Consider the following 21801-nt stretch of genomic DNA (forward strand, 5'->3'; position numbering starts at 1 on the left):
GTGGGCTCCAATTGGATGGTACTTTCCACCACCATTAAAATGATAAAAGACCATCAGACAAAATTATTAAAGACCATCAGTGTAGGGAAGACAGATAAAAGGGTCTTTTTTACCTGAGGATGCCCACTTTTTGTTACAACTCCACTCTCTTATACATCCTGCTATGCTTGAATCATTTTTGCTAACACTGTTTATAGCAACCAACAGAATTTTGAATAATGTACCCAGAAGTACAGTTCGCGCATGGGGCATGGCTATCTTTGCTCTTTAGATCACTGAATTGCATATCAAGAGAATTTCTCTCTGCACCCTTTCTTCTCTATTTCTTCTCTACATCAAACTGGAGATTGGGATGCGAGTGAACAGTTCTGGGATTGACAATACATTCATGGATTGCCAACTTCCAGGTAGGGCTGGAGATCTCCCAGAATTACAACTTTCCCTGGAGAAAATGGCTGTTTTGAAGGCTGGACTCAAGGCATTGTACTCCACTGAACTCCCAGTCTCCACCCCTAGAATCTCAAACCCTGAGTTGACAATCTTTTTTTTTTGTATTTTACAACATCAAATGAGGCTCCAACAATCACACTTAACTGAATATCTCAGCATCTACCATTTCTCCCCCACCCCCTTCTAGTAGCTTGGAATGAATGGTTGCCTCAGTCACATGTTTTCTGACAATTAGTCACCTCATATGTATGTTTTTTTCCTTGCCTCCTGCCAACCAGAGAGAATGGTCCGACACCTCAATAAGATGTGTTTGCACAGCTGCTTTCATGGCTTTTACGGGTTCAGAATGCATTTAGATTTCTAGCACTAGCAGGCCCAGCCACTGATGGGGCTCCCATATCATTATGGCATAATGTCACATGACTTCAATGGTGCTTATGAACCACTTGTGCACTGTGTATACACACCTGAGAATATTGCCTGTGGCACTTTTAAACATTTTACAGATCGTCTTCTACGTTTGCTTTAGGATGCACAAAATTCCGAGATCTCTTTTAAAAGCATGTATGAAAACTTCCTACAGCAGTGTTCACATCAGGAGTACTACTTCATGCTACTTCTGCTGACCTTCATTTGAGGAACAGCCACAGTTTCAAACTTCATGCAACATTCCGGATTGCTCCAGAGGCACAAGAGTTTGTATATTTGGTGCAAACCACCTTATTTTGGGATTCTTTGTGAAGGTGAAAGGATAGAGCAATTAGGCTATCTAAAGTAGCTTCTCTGGCCACTGTAGAACAATCATGTAAAAAGCCATACCTGATGACACTTCACATCTGCGCCATTCTTTAAAATGTGGAACTGAAATTCATGGGCAATAGATTCAGAGAATGCAAAAGAAAGAATTGATTCACACAATGCACACAGTTAGTTTGTGGAACTCACTACCATAATATGGGGTAACAGCTACCAGCTAGGAGAGCTTTAAAAGGGGAAGGTGGGCTATAGGCCTATCAGGGGCTTCTTACAAGCTAGAATTCTTAATTACTCCATATTCATAGGCAGTACATCAATGAATACCAAATCTGAGGGCAACAACAGGAGAGGGCTGTTGCCTTCATGCCTGCAGGCTGCCTGGAAACATTTGGTTGGCTACAGAGGAAAACAATATGTTGGGTGAACTAGAATATGGAACTTATCTGATCCAGCAAGCCTTGAGTTCACTGAAGCTTTTGCAGATTTTCCACCAGAAACCCCATACATCTACAACATATGGTTTATATCATATACATTTGATACGTAAGCTTTAAAAGAGAGTCAATCTGGTGAAGTGGTTAGAGTGCCAGACTAGAATCTGGGAGATCCAGGCTGATTCAAATCCACACTTTGCCATAGAAGTTTGCTGGGTCACTTTAGACCAGTCACACTTTCAGGCTCGCCTACCTCACAGGGTCACTGAGCGCATAAAATGGAGGACAGGAAACAATGTAAGCTTGTTTTGGGTCCCACTGAAGAGAAAGACATGGTATAAATGGGGTGCATTAATAAAAATAAAAACAAGGCTCCAGAGATCCAGGCCTAAAAATCCCTAAGGAAGAAAAAACTGAATTTATACCCTGCTCTTCTTTCCTGTAAAAGAATCTCAAGGCAGTTTATAAACTCTTTTCCCCCTCCTCTCCTCACACCTTGTGAGGTAGGTAGGTTGGGCTGAGAGTTCTGGAGAACTAGGACTAGCCCAAGGTCACTCAGTAAGCTTCATGTGTAGGAGCAGGAAACAAATTCAGTTTGCCAGACAAGAGTCCGCTGCTCATGTGGAGGAGAGGGGATCAATCCCAGTTCTACAGAGTAAAGTCCACCTGCTACTAACCACTATACCACAAAGGCTCTAAACTTGAACTTAATATTATAGCCATATGTGGATAGAATGGGCAGAAGTGAAAATTTTTTGGACAATTATATTGTTATATATCGAGAAACTGGTGAAGATTAATATTGATTTAAATAATGACTTAATGTTCATGGGTGTAATGGAGGACAGAAGGGTGGATAAAAATATAGCTATATGTATAAAATAATGATTAAAGCAGCCCATGCAACAATAGCCTTGGGCTGGAAAGAAAAGAAAAAATAGACATTTCAGAAATGGCTAGAATATATCTGGGAACAAGTGACACTTGATATTTTCGATATATTAACCAAAAAGAAGATGTGGCAAGATAAACAGAATGAAATTTTGAAGATATGGATAATATACGTGGACTGGATGAAAGAAGCTCGAGTCAATGAAGAAGGCTACAGAGGTTACAGAGAATAAACTTACTGCTGTTTATGTGACAAAACTATGAGGAAGATGGAACGGGGGGAGGGAGAAAAGGGGGAAAATGTATTGTTTGAAAATGTATGAAGAAGGAATTATTATAAACTGTAAAATTCAAATGATACAATAAAAATGTATTTAAAAAAATAAACTTGAACTTAAGAGCCTTCAAATCTACAGAACAGATCCAGGTCAGTTTAACTTCTAATTCAAGGGGAAAGCTCTACTTAAGTTCATGACTAATGAAGAAAGGCTATCAACAAAGAACATATTGCTTTGATTATTTACAAGATCTGCTTGCTAATCACCTGTAATAGTATATCCAGCAACTGTAAACAGAGGAAAGGCCAAGAAAAAGCAGGCAGGGACCTGCCTGCACAGCTCCATTCAGACCTCCCCCTTGCTGGAGGGCAGCCATCCATGAAGTCGAACAAATATAATACAGAAAATTAACGGCATGAAGACGAATGTCCACATTTCTGCCATCTGTCCCATTTTGTATCTTGAACCATGAAGAAAATTACCAAGACTCAGATTGATAAAAAGATACTTTTTTCAAAGTCCTCAAAATCACTTCAAACAATTATGGAATGGTTTATTCAGTGAACACACTTTAAGGTTAGGAATTCCACTTTTGTACTGGACTTCCTCCTGTGCTTTCAACAGCATCCTAAAAAGCAGAATTTAAACAGGGAGAGCTTTCCCCTTGTTATAACTATCACAATAAAAGTTTCACTTCAGGCTGCCGGGGTGCTGTTAAAGGCATAGAGCCTAGGGGAGGGGGAGGGAATCAGCATCAACCACCCATGAAAATCTCTCCTGACTCATCACTGTACACCAGTGATTCCCAACCTTTTTTCACTCGCTTATCCCTTGGCAACCCATTTTCCTAAAATTGTACCCCCATATTAGCAAACCCATTACATAATTTTTTCCGCATACCCCAAAATGCTCTGGTGTGTACCGCTGCTGTACACATTTCCACACTGTAAGAACCTGACAGGTAATATGATTCAGCAACAAAGGTAAAATTCTTTTGGAGAAAAGTACAGTGAACAATGCCAGTGTCACTAGCAATTGTGACAACTGATAAACTACATTAAACAAGTGTTCTTTTTTCAAACAATAAGGCACACTCTCGCTTACACACTCGGTCTGTAACACACACAAGTATCTTCTCCCCACCCAGGGTTTTGGTTTCTCTGTAACTCTTAAATCTTAATCCTGGCAGTGCCTGTACTAGTGATACAGCACCTACATTTTAAAGTTTACACAGCTATATTTTACTTTGCTCCCTAAAGGGAGCTGAAAGCAGCTTATATTATTGACCTTTCTCCTCTTTATTCTCACAGCAACCACCATCCTGTGAGGTAGATTAGGCTGACAGACTGGCCCAAGGTCACTCAGTTAGCTTCCTTGACAAACTGGGGATTCAAACGTTTGTCTCCCCCATCTTAGTACAACACTAATCACAACACCATGCTGGCTCTCAGGTTGTTAAAGGCACAGGAACAAGGCCAAATATAAAGATGGAGTTCCTAAATTATGACACATCTGCTGAATCCTGAACTACAGCAACTCTGGTTGGACAGTAGAAACACTTGTGTTGTGTAAGCTGTGTATACATTTAATAGTTATGTAGAATCTCAAGAGCTGCAACCTGTTGCATCACAGTGTTGCAGAGGTGAGAAAAGTTGCACCTGTTCAGAATCTTCCCTTAAGGTTGCAAACTTTTTCACTGCCATTGTTTTTACCCTTGTATGTCTGCCTGATCGACAGAAATGAAGCCTGCAAGTGACACTGTTACAACCACGCTGTTTATGTTTTCTATCAGGCAGTTCAGAAAGATGCAACAGCTGGGCCAGGAAAAACCAAACAGCCAACTTTTCTTTTGTAAGGTCAGAGGAGTTCAGTCCACCCGCAACTCCAGCCTCCAAGGTTGAGCTGCAACGTCACCCTGCTCGCACTCGGTGCTGAATTTCAACCCGGACTACAAAACAGCGCCGCGGGCCGGTTGGGTAAGGCACCCGGCATTCCTTTCCGCCCTCTCGTAATGGCACGCACGTGGGAGCGCCCCGAGACTCCAATCAACAATAACAATCACTAATTACAGCTAATGAGGATCTTTTCCAGGCTTGTCACCAGGAACTTCCGTCCTGCGGCAGGCGAGTAGCACTCTTTCGCATTCTCTAAACGTGAGGACGAAGGGAGCATAAAAAAGACTAGACACACCATCCCCGCCGGGTGCAAAAAAAAAAAAAAAAAACACGAAGGCCAGCTAACCCCACTTGACCCCGCAGTTGCCCAGCTCAACCTTCCAGCTTTCGGTAGTAACAGTTACATAAGATCCCTCGTTGATTCCCCCCTGTCGGACGGCGTTGGGAGGGAGGGAAGCAATGCACCCCAGTTCTTCGCCACTCACCCCTCAGCCCGGGAGGCACTCACGAGGACAACGACGCTCCTTTTCCTCCCCAACACGCCCAACTGTTTTTGCCGCCCGGCTGCTAGTTCCGCAAACCCCCTTTAACGGAGCGTGTCTCTTTCTCTGTCCTCCTGTGATCACAAACGCTCTTTAGGGAAGACTGAAATCACGACCCAACATTTCTCTAATCCCCTTTCCCCCTCCCCCGGTGCAACGCCGACTCAAATCACTCTGTTGCAAACAAACAAGCAAAGTCGCGCTGCGCACAACTCTTCCTCTCCCCCTCCTTTCCTGGCGGGCGGCATCTTTCCTACCCCCTTGTCAATAACCACCACCACCACCCCGGCCGAATTGTGATAGCTGCCTCCCGCCTCCCGCACGCGACGTTGCCCCCCCCCCCCCCGGTGCCTTCCTCCACAGGTTTAGTTTAGAAACTCCTGCGCCCCGGTAAGGTTAAACGGGGTTTCAATCGTCAAGTGCGCTCCCGGCCTTTCTCCCACTTCTTCACCCGCGAAACTGGAGTTGCTACTCCCGGTAGAAAAGACCACCGACACTAAGCATCGTCTCGAGACAGTGCCGTCCCCCCGGCAGTGTGTAAAGCAAAGCCCCCGTCCTTCCGTACTTACCCTCCCGTGAAGGTCAGACCACTTAGGCAAAACCACCGAAGCCACTCGATAGACCGGATTCAACTTCGCCAACCTCCCTTCGCCTCCCCGTCCCCGCTGCGCTGCCTCCGGTCACTCGTCGCGCTCACTCCCCTGTCCGTCGCCTGGGGCTCCTCTATTCCCGCAGCCCCCCGGACGCGACAGAGCTCTCCCTCCCCCTCATTTGCTGTCACCTTCTCCCGTTCAACTTCCTAGGTGTACCCAAAAGAGGGCAGCACTCAACTGTATCAAGCCACACCCCCTTCTCCTTTGCCGGCTGGGAAATGTAGTTCCGAGAGTCTCATAGTTCTCTGCTTAGACGCTGTAGTTTTAGGAACGGGCACACAGGTCGGTGTTGCGTTGGGCGCTGCACTTTTCTCCGTTGTCTCCCGGTGGGTTGGTCTGGTCAGGCCAGATTGGGGTGGGTAGAGGACTTAGCTGGCTCAGGGGCCTGAAAAGCCCTCTCAAGGCAACCCCACCCCTCTGCGAGCTCACCAGTCCAGGCGCTCGTCAAGTGCGCTCCCGGCCTTACCAGGCGGCTGGACCAAAGAAGCACACTGATGTTCTGTCTGACCCTCGCAACAGATAAGTTCGACACTCCGGGCTGTGGCTTCTTCGCTTTCCCTGCTTCTCTCCTTCCCACCTACCTTTTTTCTGCCCCATAGTCTTCAGCTTTCCCTCTCCCTGGCAGCCTCTTCCTGAAAAAATAATGGCTCAGTTGTGTGGCATCAGACACTAAGCCAGAGCACGTTTTGTTGTGGGACCTGAAGGACGTGTGGAGGGAACTCTATTTCCTCACTTCTTATGCCCCAATGCTTTTCCCCCCTCCTCCACCTGGCAACTCCAATAACATCACTTTTCCCTACTTCCTTCTCTCTTTCCCACTAATTAACCTACCATTAATATGCCCCCCCCCCTATCTTTAGCTTAATTTCTTTTCTATTTACTCCATTTATGCCCAAAAGGACTAAAGCAGCTTACATCATTCTGCTCACCTCACTCACTGTTATTCACACAACAGCTTTGTGAGGTAGGTTAGGCTGGGAATTTGTGACTGTCCCAAGGTGAGCTTCCACAGTTAGGGTTGCCACCCTCCAGGTTGTGAATCAACCATGATGAAAGTGGGGGAGGTTGCTCAAAAGTTAACAATCCAAGTAAGCACCTGTATGGCTAATGGTATTAATGTACCCATGTCCCTAGTATTCAATACACATACACTTAAACAATTATAAATAAGATTTTATACTGTGTGGCATAAACAATAGCTACACAGGCTTATTGCTGTATGATAATTTACACAAAGAAACATAAACCAAACAGTCTCTCTACAAAGGGCTCACAAAAATCCTTAAGGCTCTTTTTTGCTTAGCTATATAAAAACTGGCTCTCCAGGACAGAGACTCTGCCTGTTACTCCACAAAAAAAGAATCTTAAGGATTTTTGTAGGCTTTTTGGAAAAGGGTTTTTTTTTTAAATTACAAGATAACAAGTCATTGTGAAGGTATCACGAAATCATTCAACAACCAGGGAATGACAGCTCATGTGAATATTATTCAATGTTAATTCATTAATGCAGCCATACCTCTGACTAAAAAGGTAGCAGCAGTGGAGTAGTGGTTAAGAGCAGGTGCACTCTAATCTGGAGGAACCAGGTTTGATTCCCCACTGTGCCACTTGAGCAGTGGAGGCTTATCTGGGGAACTAGATTAGCCTGTGCACTCCAACACAGGCCAGCTGGGTGACCTTGGGCTAGTCACAGTTCTTCTGAGCTCTCTCAGCCCCACCTACCTCACAGGGTGTTTGTTGGCGTGGGAGGGGAAAGAGATTGTAAGCCCCTTTGAGTCTTCTTACAGGAGAGAAAGGGGGGATATAAATCTAAACTCTTCTTCTAAATTATAATTCAGCAATTTCATGCAGAAGCTTTCCTTTGAAATCCCCGTGCTGAAGAACATAACAGCTCTAGAATCAGTGATGAACATGTGGAACTGTGTGACAGTGTTATTGTTAATATAAAAATGCAGTGTCCCCAAATCAGAAGTTATTGTGAGTGAGTACAAAGTAGGCAATGGTTGGGGCCAGCTGTGCTGTAGTATCATCATGAATAACATTCCTGTTGGCTTGTAGGCCCTTTTAGTGTAGTGGAGGATTTTGCTATATAGTGCTTATGTATCTCTAGCTATCAGGGTGGTTTTCTGTGGGAGTCTGCCAGGGGCCTAAAGGAATTCTCAGGAAGTCAGCATTGTCTGCATACAACTCAGTGGATTTCAGTGTTGTATCTGAGGTTGGACCATATAACATACATTGCTACTACCGTGTTTCCCCAAAAATAAGACAGTGTCTTATATTAATTTTTGCTCCCAAAGATGTGCTATGTCTTATTTTCAGGGGATGTCTTATTTTTCTGTATTCTGTTTGTCAGGCATGCTTCCAAACAAAAACATTGCTACGTCTTACTTTCAGGGGATGCCTTGTATTTCACACTTCAGCAAAACCTCTACTACGTCTTATTTTCAGGGGATATCTTATACTTGGGGAAGCAGGGTATGATAGTCCCAATGTCCAAAACACCACCCCCTCCCCCTCCCCTCCCACCCCAAGTTTGTGTATTTTGATTAGCTGATAAAAGTATGTAAAATATGTTACATTGTTTAGAAATAGAGTATCAATATCAAGCTACAGCATGTCAGTTAAAAGCTCAGAAAAACCAAATGTATGGTTGAGACTCAGTAATCCAGGATCTCAGTTCAGCCAGTTCATAGAGGACTCCATCATTATTTACAATTATTTGATGTAGGCAGGCATCCTGTTGTAAATTCCAAGGGTGTTGTAGAGCATCTCCTCATTTCTGCATGGCTAACAGGTCTAACAGACTATTTCAACAAATCATTAACCTGGGATATCATGCATATGCATATATACCAATAAAACAAATGACTAATCACGTGTGGTAACAGCTTCTACAGGTCTCTAATGAAATCCACAGATGGGAATATAAATCTATAATGAACTTTAAAACCTTCAGTACCGCTGACTGAAACCACAGAAGTTCTTTCACCTGAGAGACAAATTATAAATGTGGCATTTTTTAAATCCATAAGTCCCAAATGATTGAGTAGGAATGTGCAAGAATGTTCTTTGAAACCTCATAGGTAATTGCCAGCTTGCCATGCATAGGAACCAGTGACAAAATGGTAGCAGAAATTGTAGGAGATGGAATTTGAATGCCGAATGTGAGTAACTGGAAGCTGGTATCATAAATCATAAAGCTTGTGATTCTCTTTGTGAAAGCTGTTAATGCAGGTCCTGGGTCCAGTTGTGGAATATATGCACTAATAAAGAAGTAAAGGGTGTGCCTCTCAGTGTAAGAACAATGCCTTTTTCTCCACACCTCATAATCATAATTAGCCATTATAAAAGCCAGCCATTATAAAAGCCTCAAGTGGATGGTTGCCATGTTAAGAAACAAATACATTTGGGACTAAGCCACAGGTTCCAGATAATCAGACATGACTTGCTGGACCTGTATCAGCAGCACCATAATATATGCACATTTCTGGGCAGGAAAGTAGACCAAGACCCACAAGGGGGCAGTATTACAGTGCAGATCATCATGTTTCTCTCTGTTAATTAGGACTTGGAATTGCTCCCCACTCCCTCACAGTCCAGCTAAACAGATGTGTGCACACTAGCTGGTGGATGTATCACTTGCTAGATCAGTGGTTCTCAGCCTGGGGGTTGGGACCCCTTTGGGGGTCCAATGACCCTTTCACAGGAGTTGCCTAAGACTATCTGCATCAGTGTTCTCCATCTGCAAAATGGATAAATGTTGGGTTGGGGGTCACCACAACAGGAGGAACTGTATTAAAGGGTCGCAGCATTAGGAAGATTGAGAACCACTGTGCTAGATGAAACATAACGTTTATGTGTTATCAATCTGCAGTTCTTTTAATGACGTGCACCTTCTTATTTCCATTCAAATGTGCAAGCCCATTCAGAATGTAGATGTCAATTAAAGTGAGTTAACACCCTTAATCTTTTCATTGTCTGTGTAAATATTGCTGGTGTATCATGCTTTCTAACTCTACTGTCCATTGCTGATCCAAAGGGGAAAAATCTGAAATACCTTCACAGCACAATATTCTTGTTTGAAAAACAGCATTTTGTTTTACTGCTCTTAAAACATGTATGAATTGCACAGAAGGAAGAGCACATGGTCTCCAGATGCTTGAATGGTGAATTTGCAGGGTGTGCAATAGGCCAGGTTGTCTGATGACCCACTGTATGTGCATATGCTGCTGGTCATTAGCATGAGAAATGCAGACCCTTATTGTTCTTTCAGCACATCTTGCAGTGCACACACTCTATCCTTTGTTATATTTTTGTAATCTGAATTGTGAGGATTTAACTATAAGAGTAGATGAATGACTTTGGTGTTCTGATCTTTTGGTCACTTTCAGTTCTATGATTCTATAAAACAATTCTCTCTCACACACACACACACTGACAAATTCACTGGAAGCAGAAGAACAGTCGCAAGCATGTGTCCTTATGCATATCTCCATGTGTTCATTCCAAGACACATTTTTGTCCAATTCCTGCAGCTAATTACAGAGGAAACCCTTTCTCTCTCTGCCCCTCTCTTTTTATGGGTTCCCAATGTTTTTGTTGTTGTTGTTGTTACTATTCTCTAACTATGGGATATCTCCTTAGGCCACCACAAATATTTCGACCAATAATGGAGAGCAGAGGACAAATTCCCCCTCTGTCCTTAAGCTCACTAGGTTATCTGGGATTAGTCTCTCTTTCTCAGCCTAACTTCCTCATAATGCTTAGAGAACAAAATAGGGAAGGATTATGAACAAATATTGCTCTGAGCTACCATGAAAAACACCGCTGGTATTGTATAGTTGTTAGCACTGGCTTAGGATCTGAAACACCTGGATTCCAGTTTCTACTCTGCCATGAAACTTGCTCAGCACCAGTCACTCTCCTTGCCACTTATTTGGTGGGGTTGTTGTGAGCGTAGACAGCAGATTATATACACTGTTTTGAGCTCCCTGGAAAGTAGAAAGGATTTTTAAAAAAGCATAAACTATTTTTATCCCAAAGAATACAAGTTCCAACAACAAATCTTTGAGATCCTGTTTTGATAGCAAAACAACAGAGGAGACTTCAGCATAATTTTAACTATTTATTGTCCAACCCACTGCAAGAATCATTTTAACAGTAGCCGATAATTAGAGAAGAAAAAGCGTGGCCCACAGACCAGATAGCTCAAAATCCACGGTACACAAATATCTTAAAAGAATGGGGTGAGGAACTCCTAATGGGAACATGGGAAGGTACTGAACTAACTCTTTCAGCTCCTGCAAAGGCAAAGATGGTTAAGCAGCAGTAGCAAAGCCAATTCTGTTGTTGCCCATGTCATAGACGGAGTAGTATTGCCTGAGGAAGACATCTCCCAGGATCCATAGAGGCTGTCCATTTTGGGAGGGCAGATAGGTGGGCTCAATCCCAACTGTGCAATAGCCATTGTTCTGTGAAACAATAAAGAGGACTGGTGAGTGGTACTCAGATGAAAATACAGTGAGATAAACACCATGATGAAACTCCCATAAGGCTGTTGCTGTCTTTTCCTTCCCCAAGTCTCCATAACTCTAGCTCTCCCTTCTACAGTTCTACTGCTGAAAGAACACAGATGAGTGACATTCAAAGCCATGATACGTACACTTAGGATGTAGGCAGTGGGAGGCAGAGGGAAGGAGATTCCATTGATGACGAAGGAGATGGTGGGCAGATTCTGGACAGAGCTGCAGTCAACTGCGTACTGTAAAAAGAAGGCAGGATTAGGTTTGCCAACCTCCAAAATTACAGCTGATCTCTGGAGTGCAGAGGTCAATTCTTTTGGAGAAAATGGCAACTTTGGAAAGAAGACTCAATGGCATGACATCCCTGCTGAGTTCCCTCCCCAAACTTAATATTCCCAAAGCTACCCCTCCCAGTTTTCCAGGAATTTTTCAACCTGGAGCTGGCAACCTCAAACAGGGTGCAGTTATCTTTTATAGCAGTAGGCAGCTGGGTCTGCATAGACCTAACTGAATTATTTAGCAGTCATCAATTCCAGGGTTCTTCATGACTCTGTGACACACTGTCACACTCACTTCTGTGAACAGCTGCACACATTCCTACATGCAGTTCTGTGTCAGTCTCACCCTGCTCAGTATGCTATCCTTTAAACAGTCGTCTCCAATGTGACACTCATAGGAATCTGGGCGCACCCTGGTGCTCAATTTCTTCTTCTTCTGTGAAGCATCTCTTCTCAAAGCAAAGAGTCAAACAGCTGCCTCCATTGCAGAAAAACATTTGGCATAGAACCTTCCAACATTTTATGCACATGTGGCAGCCATTTTGGGATTGATTGTGCCTTCGCACCAACTTGGCAACTGCCCACTACTGTTCTCAAAATCCACAAGTGCCCACATATTCAACAAGATTTGATATCCCTGCTTTTATAACATCAAATCCCACCTACCTCTCCATACTGAGTTTGCTGAGCACCCACAGCATTCAGGAAATTCCCCATGAACTGTTGAGGAACAGTGAGAAGGGATGTTCCAGTGTCCACTATAGCCTGGCAGCCTTGGCTGCACCATCCAGTAGCTTGTCCCCCAATAGAGAACCTGAGGGAAAACATATAACATCACTTTGTGTAAAGTTTGGAGTGAACCACATGCAGAAAGACATGGTTCCTACTGGGTTCAAATGCAGTTTTAAAGGATTTGCCTCTAGGAAGAGGTCTCCATCGCACAGCTTTCCATTGTGATGCAGGCAGAAGTAGATAGATAGACCAATAGACATTGCATCCCATAAAGTATGAGATGATTAAATGCTGATACCCACTCAATCATAGTGCTGGCACAAGCAAACAAGTCACACTCAACATTTGCACATCAGTACTTATTTGCACATCAATATTCAGTAAGTAAGTAACTACTCATGCGGTTCAATAGAGATGGGCTGACCAACCAAGAAGCCAGGAAGCCAGCTGCAGCATCGCAGGTGCACCGCTTGACCGCTCTCATAAGGGTTTCCCGGTGGTGTGGGGAGGCTTCCAAAGCAAAAATGCCTCCCTATGCCTGAGAAGCCTCCTATTGGGCTTAATAGACTTATGGCACATTTTAAAATGCCATAAGTCGAAAGTCCTGACCACTGGGGTAAGCTGGCCAATGGCCAGGAGGAAGCCAATGTTAACAGTTAGCTCAAAGGCACCTCCAACATTTGACTCTATGGCAGCCAGGGCAGACCAGCCACCTGGTGCCAGCTCTCCAAGGTCACCAACCCCCCTGGAATCCCATAGAACAGTGGTTCTCAACCTTCCTAATGCCGCGACCCTTTAATACAGATCCTCATGTTGTGGTGACCCCCAACCCTAACATTTATCCATTTTACAGATGGAGAACACTGATGCAGAGAGTCTTAGGCGACCCCTGTGAAAGGGTCGTTTGACCCCCAAAGGGGTTCCGACCCCCAGGTTGAAAACCATTGCCATAGAAAGTGGCTGAGGGCAAAACTGCAGGCGCAAAGATGCCTTGTGCACAGTGGTGGGGTTCAGCAGGTTTTCACCAGTTTGGGCGAACCAGTTGCTAAAAGCGGCCGGCTGCTTTGAGGCACTAAAGTCCCATCTTTCCTTCTCCCTGGCCACGCCACCAGCTCAGAAATGCAGCCCAATCTGTGGCCAGCCAACCTCCTGTGGGGTGGCAGCTGCTGCTGCCCACTCAAGCCTCCTGGCCAATGCCAGAGAAAGGCCCCCCTGGGCTGTACAGCCTTCTTTCACTGTGGACTGTGGCTGGCCGGTAAAAGAAGTCCGGCCCCTTTGGGCCAAGCCACTGCCGCCACTTGCCTTCCCCCGGCCCAACATTGAAAAGGGGGGGCACAGCAGATAGGTAAGTGGGTGGCAGGGGCGGAGCAGGGGGCATGTGGCGGGTGGCATGCAGTGGGGGGGGGGGGGCTGAACCGGTAGTTATAGCATTAGAATCCCACAACTGCTTGTGCACCTAGCTGCTCAACGCAAGCTACAGTCTCACAATGGGGATGAGTCTTCACAGGATGACTCCTGGAAGGCAGGCTGTATGATGAGCAGAGATGGAGTGCTCATGGGGACATGTGGGGTCACATGTCCTGAGATGCATGCCAGCTGGTTACATGGGGGGAAGAGAATCCCCTCCCCCCACCCCTCCCCTCAGCCCGCCAGTCTGCTCCTTCAGCTGGCGGAGCCTCCACCTGCCAAAGGAGCTGCTTGGCTGGGCCACTGCTGGGCACCCCTCAACCCAGCTCCGCTGGCTGAAGGAGCAGCCTGGCGGGGCAGGGCATGCCCGGTGGTGGCTCAACCAGGTAAGTGGAGCGCAAGGGGGTGGGGGATGCCCAGAGCAGGTTTTTCCCTGGGTGCCACCCCCCCCCCCCCAATGCCTCTGATGTTGAGTTCCTTGTCAGTGGCTATGAAACCTCCTGGAAGGGGATTGCTGGGCATGGATACAATTAGTTTGCTAATGCTGAACCTGCTGAGGCCCTTCTGATGGACTCCTGGAACTTTGACCCTTGGACTGCATTACTGACTTTTTGTAAATTCTCTGGCTTCCCCAACCTGGACTGTTCAGCTACACTTGTGGAATTCCCTCTGTACTGCTGTTATTTGAGAACTTGGAGAGAGATGGTGCAACCTGATATCAGCAGCTTGAAGGCTGCCAGGATGCATGGAAACAGCGGAGCCTGTGTTTGTGGAGACTGAGGCTTGTCATCTTCATTTTGCAGTCTGATCTTATGCACCTACATTCAAAAATGCTTCCCTGAAGGACACCCATCTGTATGCACCGCAGTTGGCATTTATTTGTTTGTTTGTTTGTTTGTTTAAAACTTGCTAACCTATTTTTGGAATAACTTACAACAATAGGAAACGTGACACAGAAAAAACCAACAAATACAAAGGCCAACAAAATTGACCTACAGTAAGCATATCCATAGTGCAAATAATATGCCATAAAGAGTACACAGTACAAATCCAAAGATCCCAGATTTAGATCACTTCAGTTGGAGCATCTCTAAGAAAGTCTCTCAGAAAACACAGCCTTACATAATTTCCAAAAGGATGAAAGAGATGGAATCCTCCACACAGCCTCTGGAATCCCCTTCCAAGGGCTGGCGAAACAACAGATGAAGCTCTCAAAGTGGATGGCAGCAGTCCTTACTGATGGCCAGGCCAAGTAGAAATGGCAACTGGATTCATATAGAGAGATGTTTGGAGGCCCAGGCCATGAAGGGCTTTAAATATTAGCAGAGGCGTAGCTCCAAGGGGACAGGGGGTGCGCAACGCACCAGGCACACGTCCCTGCAGGGGTGTGGCGAGGGCATTCTGGGGGTGTTACGGGGCAGATGGGGCGTGGCAGGGGTGGAGGATGCACCAGTGCACCGGGCAATTTCCCCCTCACTCCGTCCCTGAATATTAGAACCAATTCTTTTAAACAAGCCAAGAAGCATGATGATAGCCAATGTGTTTACATTAATATTGGCATACTGTGCAAAGAGTGGCAGATAGACTAATCTGACTGCTCCTCCCATTTGCAAAACCCAATTCACCCTCAGCAGATAATCTTTTCAGATGGGTAGCCATGATATTGATTAGCTGCAAAGTAAAACTGGAGATCAGTGGAAACTTAAAAGTAAAGATGTGTGAGCACTGACCCATGGGATGATATCTCAACCCTTGTTTACTAGGCAGACTATGTTTATGGGGTGGTCTGCCATTGCCTTCCCTCGTCATCTACACTTTACCCCCAGCAAGCTGGGTACTCAGTTTACTGACATCAGAAGGATGGAAAGGTGATTCAGTTTTAAGCCAGCTACTTGAAACTTACTTCTGTCCAGATCAAACTCAGGTCATGAGCAGAGCTTTGACTGCAGTACTGTGGCTTACCATTCTGCACCATGGGGCTCCTGGAAACTTAAATACTAACAAAATGTATTCCAGTGCAAGATTACATGAGTCAGAGAGATTGGAGGGTACAGTTATGCTGGAATAAATTTCATTAGTTTTTAAGATGCCACTACATGCCTGTTTTATTCAGATAATGATCTGTCATGACACTGATTTTAATTCCATTTTACCAACCAGATCAGAAACTTCTCAGTACAACAGTAGATGTGTGGCCATTTCACGCTATCCTCAGCAAATGTACAGATGGTAGAATATGTGTCACTTATGTGCCCAGTGGCTGCACTATGCTGTGCTTTTAACACACTCCATTACTCTGAGTCATTCTCAGTGCACAGGGCAGAAGTACACATTAACTAGCCTTTGTACCCAAAGGTTCTCGTATGATCGCTTACTCTGGAAAAACTGCAAAGTAACCAATGGAGTAATTTAGAAGATGAATTGGAGAAGGGGTTTTACATCTGGCTTTTACACCTCAACTCAAACCACTAAAAGGATATCACTCAAATCTCTCCAAAAGTGGAGTAGAGCCCTTGTTTAAATGGAGGGATTGCGAGTAGGCTGGGAAATTCTTCCAACAGTTTTTATGAGTTTCCCTAAAAATCACTTACAAAAAAATACAACTTACTCTTGAATCCCAATCTGCCAGTAAAGTTCTTGGGTAACAGGAGCCCAATAGATCTGTCCAGAGTAAAGGCGAGTGTCTACTCCTCCGAAGACAACCTCACCACCAGTTTGAGAGCTTTGTTGGCTGCAAACACAAGAGAAACAATTAAATTTCACAATTTACTAATTGTCATGGGATTACTAAAAATGCCAGTTTGGGAGTAGTATTAACCTAGGATCTGGGAAAATCTTGTTCAAATCCCCAATCTGACATGGAAACCTTAAGCTATCTCAAATTTCAGGCTAACCTACTTCATAAGGATGCTGTAAGGAGAAGAGGAGAATGTTGTAAGTCATTTTGGGTTCCCATTGGGAAGTAAATAAATAAAAAGTGTGTTGTATAAAGATGTAGACTTAGTATGATATATGTAAATGCCATCCTGCTCACCTCCGAGAGGAATTATCAGTGGGCATTTCTTGTGTCTCACAACTATCCCAATCATATGTTCACAAAAAATTAAATATTCTGAATTTGTTGTCCCATATATTAAAATACAGTTTGATATATACTGTTGTTAGTAGTTTGCTATTCATTGTTTACTTTGATAATAATGAAATTTGTGAATTGCCTGTTTTCTTACTGATCTTTGCCCCCTTCCTCAGCATAAGGGGCACCCTAACCAGAAGAGAGGGCAAGGACAATGGTGTCCAACAGCCCCCCAGCCCCGCAGCAGCAAACCCAGAAATGGTTGCTGCTGTGGAACTATGCTGTTATCCAATTGGACACCAGCATGGGGAGAGAGGGGCAGGTCAGAGAGTTCCCAGGGGTGCAGCCCACTATTGTCAGCTTCAAGCTATGTTTTCACACACCGCGTGCCGCAGTCAGTGCCCCAGACTTATGCCACCCAAAAGAGATAAGTCCATTTAGTCCCATAAAAGGATTCTGCATGGCTGGGAAGGCTTTTTATTCTTTCTGCCTCCTAGCACCACCTTGAAAGCTCTCTGAAGGCAGCAGGGAGGTGTGGCAGCAGCACTGTCCTCATCCTACTCAGGCTTTGGATGGGGCTGCCCAAGCAGTAGAGTAAAATTCTCAAGTGAGTTAATCTGGGTTGTTGTTTTTAACACGGTCAGAATTAGGTTAATGCAGTCATTTCCACTTCATCTAGGTCACTGCTGCTTCATCAACTGAATACTTTATAAAAGTCAAATGAATTTAAATAATTTAAAATGAATTTGTTGGGCAAGGGAAGTGACTGTCCCATGCTGTGTCGGGCTGCACAGCACCATAAAGCACAAGTATGGGGGTCTCTAATGATTTTTTGATGACACAGACATATTAGTCAGGAAGAGTCATTTGGGTGATATTGCCCCCACCCCACCCCAACTATTTCTATGTTTACATTGTAAGCCACTTTGAGTTCTATGAGGTAGAATGATGGCTAATAAATGCAAATAAATAAAATAGAAAATGAGAAAATGAGAAAATTACCATGATACATACTTTGTAATAATGTAATAATCACTTACATACTTTGTGAACATGATATATGCAAAACAATGGGGAAAACAAAAACAAAAAAACTGGAGGAAAACATAGTTAAAAACCCTTACTTGTTTAGATAGAAGCTGAAGACTGGTTGGGTTAGCAAGTTTTGCTGCAACATTGCCTGCAAAGCAGTGGTAGCACCCCCTACTGCCAGAGAAGGGTAGGCCATTCCCAGAATGCCATCAAACTGGGCATAAATGAAATTGGTGCCAGGCTCGTTTTCACTCAAACCAAACTCCTGGTTTGTGACAACAATGTTCTGGAGCTAAAGGAGACCAAAAAAAGAAAGTCTGTCACATGGGATGGACACAGGATACAAAAGAACAGAATGACACGAGATGCTGAATGAAGGCAGAAGCTGCTGTCAGCTTCATGCCTTGCTTGTGAACTTCCAAAGTCATCTGCTGTCAGAAACAGAATGCTGGACTCACCTTGAATGGAAACCATCTTGATCTCTGAAATTCTCTTCAAAGTTGCAAATGTTTCCAGATATTCTCTAAATACATGAATATTTGCTGAAATTCTGATATATATGTGGGTGTGGGTGTTTCACATCTTATTTGATTTTAATATTTGATATTTGACAATATCTGATTATTGACATGTTATATCATTTGAAAGTTTATATATAAAGCTGACATGAAATGGTATTTAACATCTGATTGCATTTGATAGATGAAAGGCATAGAATTTTGTGTATAGTCATTCAGGTTAGAGAATAAGCAATGTTATTTATAATCCTATCCTATTTGTGTTTACTCCTAAATGAATCCAACAGATTTCCGCTGAACTTTCACCCAAGCAAAGGTGCCTTAGAAAGTAGCATCAGTAGGCTGCATTTAGTTATGACTGTAAATGTATGTTTTTGACAGTGGGTATGTAATGATGTTTATCATCTACCAATATCTTACAGCTGGCCATCAACACAACTTGGTATCTGATAGATATTTAATGGCATTTATTATCTGACAACTTTTTGAAAGGCAATGGCTTATGTGATTCCATATTTTGTGTCTACCCAACGATCAAGAAAAGTCAGCAAGTTCGGTTCCAGCCAAGGGCTGTGCATTATGAATTTCTGACAATAAGATCTTGGTGATGATTAGTTGGAAACGTTAATTCTGAAGATAAACCATAGCAGCCCTTACTGTCAGAGTGTCATAGCCAAAGAATCCAGTGAGGCTGCCACTGCCATATTGCAAGCTGAATGTCTGCCCATTGCTGGAGTAGGTGGAGGATTGGCTGGGGTTGAATCTTGCATGGCTACCTAGAAGGGAAAAGGATATCAAATAATGTGAAGTAGACTGCACAGATATTTCAGCTTCTTTCACTTAATTCAATTAACCCCTATAAGTCACAATGCCGTTTTAAGATAGAGTTAGGGATGCCAGCCTTCAGATGGGCCTGGGGATCCCCCAGAATTACAGCTCAACTTCATACTAAAGAGTTCCCCTGAAGAAAATGGATGCTTTGGAAGGTGGAATTGATGCCGTTGTACTCCAGTGAGGTCTCTGTCCTTCCCATGCTCCATTCCCATATCTCCAAGAGCTTCCCAACCTGGATCTGGCATCCCATTCCCCACTGTTGACTGAGGAGGACCTGGTAAACCTAGATAATGTAGATGCTTGTGCAGCTGGGAAAACTGTGCAGGTGATACAGGTTATGTGGGAAGTCCTTTCATCATGCAGAACTTCTTCATTGCACTGTATAGGTTTTCCAGCACTTCCTATTTCTCTCTACATTTCCTGTTTTGTTTTAAAGCAGCAAACAGCAATGTGCTGAGAAATTCAGTTTCTTTGTAGCAGGGCATTCTTGAAACACAGTCTCTATCCAACCACAGTGGACTCCATCACAGTTGACAATTAAGCTAGTTTTGAACACTTGAAGAGTGACTACTCACTGCAGGCCTGGCTCTGGCAGTAGACAGATGGCACCCACAAGTTGGAAGAGCCAGTATCAAACAGCACCAAAAAACTCTGGGGTGGAGTTCCAATGCTGATTTCACCATAGTATGATGCCTAGAGAAAAGCATATTACAATCTGAATTTTAGAAGGATGCTAGTGTCCAGTGGCCCAAATGGGACTGAAAGGATCAAGTGAGGAAGATGTAGGAGGAGACACAGAAAGAGCAAACTGCATTGATTTCCTGCCTTTTAAGATTTCACATAGAACAAAGAAAAACATATTTAAGTTCTGTCCTTGTGGAGAAAACATAAACTTGGGAGGGAAAAGAAAAGAGCCTCACATCCATGTATGCCATTGGTTCAAAAGCAACATTATACTCATTGAAGTGATACTTCTTGGCTGGGTCATACTTATGGTGCTTCAGGTAATCTTCCAGCACACCTTTCTCCTTCATCACCTCTCGAATCGACTTTCCTTTCTTCAGAGGTACACTAAAAGGGGAGAAGCAAAGTGTAAATTATAAACAGGGTAGCCTTTAAACATTCTTTGGTTAATAACAATTGCCACACAAATGGGACATCAACCAATCGTTTTAATTGGTTCTGGTGGGTTTTCCGGGCTGTGTGGCCATGGTCTGGTGGATCTTGTTCCTAACGTTTCGCCTGCATCTGTGACTGGCATCTTCAGAGGTGTATCAGAGAGGGAAGTCTGTTACACACAGGTTAACTGATGGTGTGCTGTATGTTGTACTTAGTGAAGATCCTACCATATGGCAACTTAGACAAAACATTTTGCTGGTATTATGAATCTTCTTAATCCTAGATCTATTTATTCCAGGCTCAGTCTGTTAATGCTGAAAAAAGTTACTGGCTATTTACATACTTGTGGTCTTCTTCGGATTGAGCATACATTGCCTTCAAGTCTGAGTCTCAGTTATGCACACATTTCCCCCTCTTTGCACTTTCAGTTCAGAGAATCCCCTCAGTTTCTGAAGCCAAAGTGCAACTTTTGCCTCCTTTTGCAGGGCAAGCAAAGGAGATCTCTTTGTGTTAAGCTTTCCTCAAGTTTTCTCACTCCTCCCCACCTTCTCTTGTCCACACAATAGCAGTTTTTCCTACTCTTCAGGCCACCATGTCAGAACAATCAAAAAGTCTTTTTTAAAATTATGAAATTGACCTGGTCTAACAAAATAATGCTAGACCAAAGACAGCACGCATGCATGCGCGCGCGCATACACACACACGCACACGGGTGTCAGTCAACCTCCCCAAATGGAGGTTGCAAGGAAAGAACAAAGAAGTGGTATGTCTACAAAATGGCTAAAGATTGGTTAGAGACATTTCAAAGGGGGAGAATCCCTGTGCAAACAAAAAAAGTGGGAAAACCCCACTGCAAAGCAAACAGCCACAGGGTAAGTAGTGCATGCACAAATGGCCACTTACAAAGCCTTCTGAGGGTGCCATCCTGCCAACACATGCATACCCATACATGTGCATTCTCTGTTGTGGCTTCCACCTTGTGGAATGGCCTGCCTGAGGAGGTCAGAAAGTATCCTGATTTCCCAGCGATCAAAATAGCTGCATGTTGCTAAGCTGCTGGAAATTGCTAAGCTACTTGAAGTTCAGTGTTATTGTACTTGTCGTTGTTGAAGATGGGCAAGACTACTCACGTTATTAGACCCTCTGAAAGCTGGAAGCAAGTCAACACCAAGATCAACCACTTCATGGTGCTCAGCTTCTCCTGCACACGGTGCCTGAATGAGCTTTGTGCCACAGAAACTGCGCTGAAGTCTCAGTTTTGGAGCTCCTGCTTTTTATACCTTAGAAGTTTACACTGTATTTCCCTTATACTCAGCCATTATCAGTGACCTAAAATATACTAAGAAAGGTTTTATCATCCCACTGCCATTTTATTGTTTTTAAAAAC

The 21801-nt window shown here is 43.9% G+C and overlaps 2 protein-coding genes across 2 annotated transcripts in view; both read right to left on the reverse strand.

Annotated features, from left to right (window-relative positions):
- TFEB (transcription factor EB) overlaps positions 1-5990 on the reverse strand; it is an 86932-nt gene extending 80942 nt beyond the window's left edge. Inside the window, 1 exon segment of the mRNA XM_048498668.1 lies at positions 5816-5990. The gene's annotated coding sequence lies outside the window, so the exon portion shown is untranslated.
- A 5227-nt stretch (positions 5991-11217) lies between these two features.
- PGC (progastricsin) lies at positions 11218-21600 on the reverse strand. The gene is made up of 9 exons (XM_048496179.1): positions 21545-21600; positions 20216-20366; positions 19871-19988; positions 19119-19237; positions 18036-18235; positions 16447-16569; positions 12366-12513; positions 11562-11660; positions 11218-11370 (listed from the first exon to the last, which is right to left on the reverse strand). The coding sequence occupies exons 1-9, from the start codon at positions 21598-21600 to the stop codon at positions 11218-11220; spliced, it is 1167 nt and encodes a 388-aa protein (XP_048352136.1).
- Positions 21601-21801: the final 201 nt, after the last annotated feature.

Source organism: Sphaerodactylus townsendi, linkage group LG05 (assembly GCF_021028975.2).
Source record: "Sphaerodactylus townsendi isolate TG3544 linkage group LG05, MPM_Stown_v2.3, whole genome shotgun sequence".
NCBI classification, from domain to species: Eukaryota; Metazoa; Chordata; class Lepidosauria; order Squamata; family Sphaerodactylidae; genus Sphaerodactylus; species Sphaerodactylus townsendi.

What these genes read in the sequence shown, in the direction of transcription:
- PGC (XM_048496179.1), bottom strand. Translation starts at nt 21,600, where the DNA reads ATGAAGTGGTTGATCTTGGTGTTGACTTGCTTCCAGCTTTCAGAGGGT. An exon ending in AACCAATGGCATACATGGAT is followed by an intron (nt 19,989 to 20,215) that starts GTGAGGCTCTTT and finishes GCTTTTCTCTAG; the next exon opens with GCATCATACTATGGTGAAAT. An exon ending in AGCAAACTCAGTATGGAGAG is followed by an intron (nt 11,661 to 12,365) that starts GTAGGTGGGATT and finishes TTCTTTTTACAG; the next exon opens with TACGCAGTTGACTGCAGCTC.